The sequence below is a fragment of the Tachysurus vachellii genome, chromosome 11 (genome assembly GCF_030014155.1).
Source record: "Tachysurus vachellii isolate PV-2020 chromosome 11, HZAU_Pvac_v1, whole genome shotgun sequence".
In the NCBI taxonomy this organism is placed as follows: Eukaryota; Metazoa; Chordata; class Actinopteri; order Siluriformes; family Bagridae; genus Tachysurus; species Tachysurus vachellii.
The window spans coordinates 21,664,191-21,673,750 of record NC_083470.1 but is presented as its reverse complement, the minus strand read 5'-3'; the positions used below and the strand labels follow the sequence as shown (position 1 = coordinate 21,673,750).

General features: G+C 40.1%; 1 protein-coding gene across 4 annotated transcripts; it reads right to left on the bottom strand.

The window, feature by feature from the left end:
• Nucleotides 1-87: 87 nt before the first annotated feature.
• Nucleotides 88-9,358, bottom strand: renbp (renin binding protein). 4 transcript variants are annotated; one of them, XM_060881131.1, is made up of 12 exons: nt 9,177-9,358; nt 8,501-8,577; nt 6,640-6,745; nt 6,309-6,384; nt 5,881-5,956; nt 5,368-5,546; nt 4,370-4,594; nt 4,123-4,204; nt 3,210-3,385; nt 2,455-2,586; nt 2,187-2,274; nt 88-1,612 (listed from the first exon to the last, which is right to left on the bottom strand). In XM_060881131.1, the coding sequence occupies exons 3-12, from the start codon at nt 6,735-6,737 to the stop codon at nt 1,536-1,538; spliced, it is 1,209 nt and encodes a 402-aa protein (XP_060737114.1). In that variant the 5' UTR covers nt 6,738-6,745; nt 8,501-8,577; nt 9,177-9,358; the 3' UTR covers nt 88-1,535. The 4 variants fall into 4 exon arrangements, with proteins under 4 accessions (XP_060737114.1, XP_060737113.1, XP_060737115.1 ...); XM_060881130.1 differs by lacking the exon at nt 9,177-9,358 and having other exon boundaries at nt 8,501-8,652; XM_060881132.1 differs by lacking the exon at nt 9,177-9,358 and having other exon boundaries at nt 6,640-6,771; nt 8,501-8,582.
• Between the last annotated feature and the right edge of the window lie 202 nt (nt 9,359-9,560).

The window sequence follows — 9,560 nt, the reverse complement described above, 5'->3', positions numbered from 1 at the left end:
GACAAGTGGGGATGTAGACATTTTAAATATTACTGAAGCCACTTCAGTATCTGACCCCAACAATCTGACCCCAAAAATCACACAGTCTGTGGTGAAATATGTCCTTTAATTGAGATGTTTAGACAAATTCGAGAACAACAACTAAATACATTGGTAAAACACAAGACTTGGAAAAAGCTTTAAGGTAGATGGTTAAGATCTTGATATTTGTGGAAAGAGCTCAGACATCTAGATATTTGTAAGTATTAATGTCTAGAATGACTTCAAGAGGGCAGAAATGTTATTACCTTTTAGACCAGAAACTTCCATGAAATTCCGGCCTGCGTTTATTTGGCATGCTAAACTTGCCACAGTGAAATAAATCATTTTTTAATGTGTGCAATAAACTGCATGCTAAAGGATGTGTACAAAGTGGACAGGATATAGGCAAGAGGTTTCTTTTCCCTGTCAAAATGCATCTAAAGTACCAGTTAAGAATAATCTGGTTCAGTTCACCTGACAGACCAACCTTCTGAATTTGGACAATATGATGTTCTTTAGTTAGAGCGGACGAATTAACTTATGAAAATGTGGCCATGGTTCAGTAAACCAGCATGGCTTGTTTATCAGATCCTCTTTAAAAAAATAAAAATCTAATGCACAAATTGAACAAATTCTAAATATCTTGTGAGATTTTTTAGTCTCTGGTTTGAGTAGCAATTTAACAAAATGGCATAGATGTAAGCTAATCAGCGGTTGAGCGTTAAATGGGAACAATCATCACCATTCAGGCATATTAGCTGGTTATAAGCAAGGAAAATCTTGTATTTGGAAATTTACTAAATTTACTTGAATACCTCTGATTTGGATTATAGCCTTTTGGTGGACCAGCGGCAGGATCCCGCGTTTTCATGGCTGTAGCCCAGGATCGATTCCCAGGCAGGGAGCTAACCCAGCCACCGAAGAGTTAACTCTCAGTGCCAGTGCCAAGCCTGGATAAAATGGGAGGGTTGTGTCATGAAGGGCATTTGGCATAAAACCTATAAAACCAGATGATCCGCTGTGGTGACCCCGAATACAGAGCAGCTGAAAGAACAACCACTACCTCTGATCTGGATCATCAGTACAATGTACAAAAGGCCAGCATTGGGCCACAGAACTGCTGAGTTTTCTGGATGTGAAGCTTTCTTCAATACAGATGAATCCAAAAGTTTGAGTTTTTCTTTTAGTTAACGCTAAATGTTTAACCTAGTTTAATGCTGGAAGGATTTCAGTGTCCAGCTGAAAAAAATTGAGTTTAGTGTTAATAGTTTTGATTAAACATGCTTCAAGCTTTTTGTCCTGAAAAGTCATGTATGAAATCTAAGCCTCCCTCTGGCTCATAAACAGGGTTTAGTGTGTGCATGGAATGTTCGCTTTACTATATATTATATTGGCACTTTTACAGTATACAGTAAAGGTAGGCTCAGTACTGAGCCAGAGCGTGAGCATATAACATTACAGTGGTTTGGGGAAAAAAAATACATAAAATGTCATCCATCAGATTGTGGTTACATTTAGGACTCGAGTGTCGCCAGCAGATGATCCAGCATCTTCTCACACATGTAGAGACATCGAGGAACATGGAAGAACCCTGGATGAAAAAGTACAGAAATCAGTTCAAGAAACATCTGGTTGATCCAGATGTTTGATCCAGATGTATACAGCAAGACAATTTATTCATTCATTCATTCATTCATTCATCTTCTACCGCTTATCCGAACTACCTCGGGTCACAGGGAGCCTGTGCCTATCTCAGGCGTCATTGGGCATCAAGGCAGGATACACCCTGGACGGAGTGCCAACCCATCGCAGGGCACACACACACACACACACACACACACCCATTCACTCAATCACACACTAGGGACAATTTTCCAGAGATGCCAATCAACCTACCATGCATGTCTTTGGACCGGGGGAGGAAACCGGAGTACCCGGAGGAAACCCCTGAGGCACAGGGAGAACATGCAAACTCCACACACACAAGGTGGAGGCGGGAATCGAACCCCGACCCTGGAGGTGTGAGGCGAACTTGCTAACCACTAAGCCACCGTGCCCCCCCAAGACAATTTAATTACAAGTTAAAAAAGAAGTTAAGAAAACTTGAGGCTCAGTAAGTGGATGGATCTGATAAAAGCTCTTATGCCTTAATACTCAGCGCTCACCTTTGAAAGGTCCCCCTTTAAAATCCAGCACCACTTTCCCCTGCTGACTCAGATATCCGAACCACTCGCCGTGCTCTTCGTCAGGAAACTGAGAAAAGAACAGTGATGATATACACACGTGGTGGTGTTTACACTTCTGTTATAGGTCTGCATTTATAAAGAGGAACCTTTGAGATGATGGCAGCCAAGACAAAGGCTTTTAAAAATCTGATTAAAAAAATATTTCTAATTAAAACGATGGCATGATATTTTTGGTGCTGTTACTCACGTGTGTGAAGGTGTAGTCGTAGACCTGCGTGAATCTCTGTAGCATTGCAGAATCTCGAAGGTGATCGTAGGCCATTAGATAAGAGATGAGAGCTTCACAGTGAGGCCACCACAGCTTCATGTTCCACTCCAGCTACACAACAAAATCAGACAACACGGAACATCTCATGTCCTGTGTGTGATATCTACCAGTAATACGAATCAACCAGTCTCAGCCTCAGACGTCACCCCGACAAACCGTTAGCTGAACGCCTGATGGACACGGCACACGAAATCTGGAACGTTTCAGAAGTTTCCAAGGAGGATTTCCAGGAGAAGGTGCGTTTTGTGTGTTTTATAATGGTTTCTCCTAGAAACAAAGCCGATGTGATGCTCTACTTCCCTCATGGAAGAAGGAAGCTGCTGAGTTTAGTATGACAGTGAGCACTTATAGGGATCAGCTAAATGCTATCTTTTCGAAATGGTGTGAAGTTCATGGTATAAACTCATTCATTTTTCACAACTTTTTTGAATGAACAATCTGTGCTTGCACGCTTCATATGGTGTCTGCATGTTGGCTTTCAACGACACATCGCTAATGAATAGTCAATATGATGTAAGACTGAGTTTCAGAAAACAACGCAGCAAGAAGCGATAATGTAAGTGACACAGAATCAGTAAAACAAAGCAGAGACACGATTCTAGTTTGTCAGTTTAGATTTAAAACCAGTCTATTGATCAAACTTTAACTGAATTGTACTGAGTTATCATTTGAACCTGTGTGGGACAGTGACCATCAGCGTCTAGGAAGTAAAAGAGTCCTCCATGTTCTTTGTCCCAGCCAGTGAGGAAGGGAACCTCCATGAACTTCTGCACAGCCACATTCTGCAGCTCTGTGTCTCCACGTGCCTTTGCGTACTGCAGCAGGAACCAGCCAGCCTCCAAGGCATGACCTGCACAGGACAGGGAGCAAGGAGGGCGTTACGCTTCGGTTACTTATGCGAATAAAAACATGTAAATGACCAAAGCACTCTGTTCAACTGATTTGTACACTTTATTTAAAAAAAAGTAATTATTCACTAAACATGTGCAGATACCACACACACACAATAATAATAATATAATAATAATCGACTCGAATCTAGTCCGATTTCATTGCTAATTCTTATATTAAGATTACAATAACACAAAGATTATTAACCCTGTACTGTAGGTAGCTAATTTTGCTAAAAATAAATGCTTAAAATAAGCTCTATATATATATACCCTCTACCAAACAAATCATAACCTCTTCAATTGTCGAGTTTAAAGTCACCCACCCACCCAAGCATTTGAGAGGCAACAGACGTTTCCATTCAGTCACATCACTCACTTATATAGACGATTATAAGCAAGAACCTTCTATGCAGCTGGACATTACGATGTTTTAGTTAAATAGCCATGCCTTGGACATACACTGTAAGTGAAGATTGCAATTCTCAGTAAAGGGAAATGTGTAAAATGTCTTGTTTGTGGTATTTGCATGTAGGCTACACATGTGGTGGATGGAGGTTAAGCTGAAATCACTGGAGAATTCATTTCATTAAAAAGGTCACTAATTGCAGAAATATTAGGAAGCTTCGTCTATGGAGAAAAATACATTTTCAAAATTGTTGAAAAGACCGAAAATTCTAGTCCTTTGGTGAACTACCTGGGTTCTGTAGCCGTCCCTGACAGCCTGGCAGCTCCGTTCCCTCCGGAGACACGTTTTCAAGAATGGCCTTTCCATCTCTCTAATGAGCAACACAGCAAGAACGACGTGATTCACAAAACACTAAAGCAGCAACATGACGATTCGTATTTTATGTATAATTAAGTCCAGACAGTCAGACAAAGAAAAGCAAAACATGGATCTGTATAAATGTGTGCTACTTTGTCATTATACAAACTTTACACACCTGTACATGCTGCCGGATCTGAGACACACACCAGTTACCCAACTCTGCATATTTCTCTGCAAGCTCTGCCCTGCCCTCTGTCAGCTGATCCACAAGGCACAAGAGCATCATGGGAACCGCCATACTGTTAACAGGATGATCCCCAGGAAGCTGAGGACGGCCGAGACCTGACGCGTCGACTCGAACCCAGTGCACCAACTGATCCATCATGCTCTCTGCTTCGGACTGCGAAGAACAGAATGCGGCACATCACACACCTGAACGGCAGGTTAACTTACACCACATTTTATTACTGACTTTTATTCATAATTTCAGCACAAACTCAATATAGTTAATTATTGATTCCATTTATTTTTTTAGAGCTTATCCTACACATGGTCAGAAAGAGTCTGGAGTCTTTTCTATTCAAGCCGTTACCACGAAGAAAAAAAAAACCCCACAGGATCATGTGTAACTGAGACGCACCTCTGATTTCGTATGATTTCTGTATCTTTTTCCGATTCAAATTTTATTTGTATAGCGCTTTTAACGATTGGATGGATTGTCTCAAAGCAGCTTCACAGAACAGAAGAAATATTGCAAAAAAACAGTAAAAAGTAAATGCACAAAAAGGTTAACATTTCAAGATTAATATTGTTTCAGATTAATAAAAGTTTCAAGATTAATATTGTAACCTTAGGTGACTGTGGCAAGGAAAACCTCCCTTATGGAAGAGGAAGAAACCTTAAGAGGAACCAGACTCAAAAGGGAACCTCATTTGGGTGACACTAGAACCTCATTTGGGTGACACACTCTGAACACAGTCCATTATATCACGGTCTTGTGGGTATCAGTACTTTTATGATTAACTCCTTGTTACTCAAGTAACAACACACAAACTTCATAATAGATAACTACTATTTTGTGTACGTGTCCTTGAAGTCTTTTACTCTGCGTCGTGACATTATATTTTTATCAAATCTCTCACTTCTACCATGAACTTTAAATCCCATTTCCACCTGCAGTGCTTTGTCTCCTGTGACTCTTGAGAGTTCATCCATAGCCATGACGTAGAAACACTCGCTGAAGATAGTCCTCTGAACCTTTACAGCTCGGCCGTCCCTCGTCAGACAGAACGCACACTTTCCCGGACCGTCCGACGAACGCACTCGTGCAAATCTCTGGAGAAACTCACCTCCTGAATCACAAATCACTGGATCACTTCATTCCTTATCGCAATTTCTAGTCACAAATATGTGGTGAGACGAGATTAGCCTGTAACAAGACACTGTGTTTAATTAATAACCCCACTTATTTAAGAACTAAACCATGTCTTTAATCAGGTTTTATGTGACAATTGTAATGAACATGTTAGCAATATCAGAGGTTTAAGGATGTTAACTCTCTCATAACATTTATGTTTTTGTTAAATTTCTTAAATTGAATCTAATAAGTAGAAAATAGTCAGAATGTGCAGTTTTGCTTTCTTATAGTTGTTACGTAGTTGTATAATTTCTAAAGGATAATATTACCTAATTTGGCAGCTTGAAGGATGTCTGGCCTACGAAACCTCGGCACGGTGCGGTACAGCCTGCAGTACATCCACACCTACGAGAGCATTTCCTTTATATACACATTAAACATGTACATGTGGTGTTTAAACATTTACAATCTAGTAACATATCATTAAATCCTGCATCTGTTCAAGACAAACAATTCTACATCAACTAATTCATTCATCTTCAGCCCTGCTCAAGCCCATATTGGATATCCCGGGAATACAGGGTAGGTCAGATAAGTCTATCAAACATGCACACACACTTTCACACACTCATTCCCACCTAGGTACGATTTATAGTCACACATCCACCCATCAGCATGTCTTTGAGGAAACCAGAGTACTAGTAGGAAACATATTAACCATCAATAATACTACACAGGAATATTTCGCTATTCGTACCTGTCTGCCCTGCAACCACACATACTTCAGCTCGTCGTAGATCTTCCCATCTTTCCCAATGCAGGTAAAAAACCCACTGTGACAGAGGCAGAGATTAGAAACATTACGATTATTAATCCTGAATAAATGTTCCTAAACGGATCGTAAAAGTAAAAGATGTTTCTGTATTGATTGATTGATTGATTGAGAGAGAAATCTCTGGCATTGCAAACTACATTACATACGAACATACTGTAGAGTGGACAGATATATGGATATATGTCATACATGCTGCATTTAGCTTTGAGGCCAATTATAGAGAACACATTGATAATAACTTGATGATATTCACCCATATTGCTCGTCATGAGAGTATTTCAGCCAGAAATCCACAACTCTGTCCAGCTCAGTGCGTATTCTCTCACGATACTGCTTCAACAACTCCGCCATCTTTGTGCCTGAAAACAGTTAACAGTACACAGGACTACACTATCATTATCCTGGATACATGCTAGTAGGATGGTATTTTATTGTTCAGTATTAACACCTATCAGTTTATTAAAATACATTAAAAAAGATTTCAAAGTTTTTTTTTTGCAGAAATAAAGCCCTTAAGAATAAAGTTCAACAAACAATATCTCTAATGTTTGCCTTTATAAATCTGACATTACTAAACTCTTACTAAAGACTTTTTCCTGACCTTCGATCTCTTTCATATCCTCTAAACAGATCCGGTCTGTCTTTTTTCTCCTGAGTTTGCATTATTTCTGTTTCTATTGTTCCACTTTTCATTTGGAACTTTCTGACTTCCTGATATTCTTTGTGTTTGGAGATTCATTGTAAAATGTTAGTGCGCAGTTAACAACTAATATTCCTATATTTATCTCTTTAAATAGAATTCCCTCTCCCTATTCCTATCCCAACTTGTTTTTAAGAAAGACCCAGATAAAACCTGATGAAAGCAAACTAATGTAGAATGTGTGCTTTCTGCTTCATTGTTCCGCAAACAGCATTAATGACTAAATGTACTGAGATCCAGAAGCAAAGGCTGCACTAATGTGATGAGTGTTTTTCCAGCGCATTTCTATCTATCTATCTATCTATCTATCTATCTATCTATCTATCTATCTATCTATCTATCTATCTATCTATCTATCTATCTCACACACACACTCACTCACACACACACTCACTCAAACACACACACTCTCACAGACACACTCACAGACACACACTCACTCTCTCACACACACACTCTCTCACACACACTCTCTCACACACACACTCTCTCACACACACTCTCTCACACACACACTCTCTCACACACACACTCTCTCACACACACTCTCTCTCACACACACACTCTCTCTCACACACACACTCTCTCTCACACACTCTCTCTCACACACTCACTCACTCTCACACACTCACTCACTCTCACACACTCTCTCACACACACACTCTCTCACACACACACTCTCTCACACACACACTCTCTCACACACACACTCTCTCACACACACACTCTCTCACACACACACTCTCTCACACACACACACTCTCACACACACACACTCTCACACACACACTCTCTCACACACACTCTCTCTCACACACACTCTCTCTCACACACACTCTCTCTCACACACACTCTCTCTCTCACACACACTCTCTCTCACACACACTCACTCACTCTCACACACTCTCACACACTCTCTCACACTCTCTCACACACACTCTCTCTCACACACACTCTCTCTCACACACACTCTCTCTCACACACACTCTCTCTCACACACACTCTCTCTCACACACACTCTCTCTCTCACTCACACACACACTCTCTCACTCACACACACACTCTCTCACTCACACACACACTCTCTCACTCACACACACACTCTCTCACTCACACACACACACACACACACACACTCTCTCTCTCACACACACTCTCTCTCACACACACTCTCTCTCACACACACTCTCTCTCTCACTCACACACACACTCTCTCACTCACACACACACACACACACACACACACACACACACACACACACACACACACACACACACACACACACACACACACACACACACACACACACACACACACACACACTCCTTAATACACTGACACACCTTGGTGACTGCCTTCAATAACATCAATAACAATCTTTATACTAATAAAGTTACGATTTTAAACAATTACCTGTCCAAATGAAAATGCACAAAGACTTCTTTTCCTTGCTGCTTATATCACTTTGTCTGTTCGCTTTTCCTTAAACTCTGTAGAGTAAAACAAGCTGAACCATAAAAGTGCACAACACACATCATATGACCAAAACACGTCCTGATCACGTGTACAACAGCCTCCTGCTTTCATTGGTCAGTTACAATCGCTCTTTACCCAATCAGATGAGAACACAAATAATCCTGGTGTGTTTGGAAGCGCTCGCACTGCGCATGTCTGCTGCTTTTATTCTCATGTTAATTGTTTTGACTTTGCCCTCATGTTATATTTCGTGTTTATGAAGCAAATTTGTATTCTCTCCACTTTATTTCAAATGTAGGTCAAAAAAAAAAAAAAAAAAAGTCACCCACATATTTAACACCCACAGGTTAGAACAAAAGACAACACTGACAGTATCTGTAAAGTTAAATATGAAAGAAAAACACTTTAAAACATTAAAATAGAGGTTTAGAATGATTTGTGGTGTCTGTATAGAGATGCTGTGGGTCATTTGTTCATTGTTGGGACATTTACATTATTCCTTCTCATGCGTCAACATTAATTGTCTGAAATTGAACTTGAGGTATACCAACAACAATCTGTAGGTTGTATCGATTACAAGGAATTACAAGTCACTAAGTTTCCTCGAACGCACCCTTAGAGTTGTGCTGAGTTTGTGGTTGCAGCTTGAAATTCCCGTCCTCTAACCAGACGAAGCCGAAGAAAACACCACCTTAACGTTAAATTCCTACTCATGAATTTCTCAACTAAAAGTTCCTTTCCAGTCAATGAACATGAAGCGACCCCATGTTGTTTTCCCACTTTGTATGTTGAAAGCATTGCATACAAAATCAAATCATTCCAACCTGCGAGACACCACTAAGTCAAACGCAGCATACTGTATATCTAAATGGCACAACTATCTGCAGATCTTCTGATGTTGTTGTGGGTTATAAAGTGAAATCATTAACTAAAGTGGAAGTAGAACAACATGAAATGAAAGATGTCTAAACTAAAAAAGTCAACTCAGAATTTCATT

What these genes read in the sequence shown, in the direction of transcription:
- renbp (XM_060881131.1), bottom strand. Translation starts at nt 6,737, where the DNA reads ATGGCGGAGTTGTTGAAGCAGTATCGTGAGAGAATACGCACTGAGCTG. An exon ending in CCTTCAAGCTGCCAAATTAG is followed by an intron (nt 5,547 to 5,880) that starts GTAATATTATCC and finishes TTTGTGATTCAG; the next exon opens with GAGGTGAGTTTCTCCAGAGA. An exon ending in CAGGAGACAAAGCACTGCAG is followed by an intron (nt 4,595 to 5,367) that starts GTGGAAATGGGA and finishes TGTTCTTCGCAG; the next exon opens with TCCGAAGCAGAGAGCATGAT.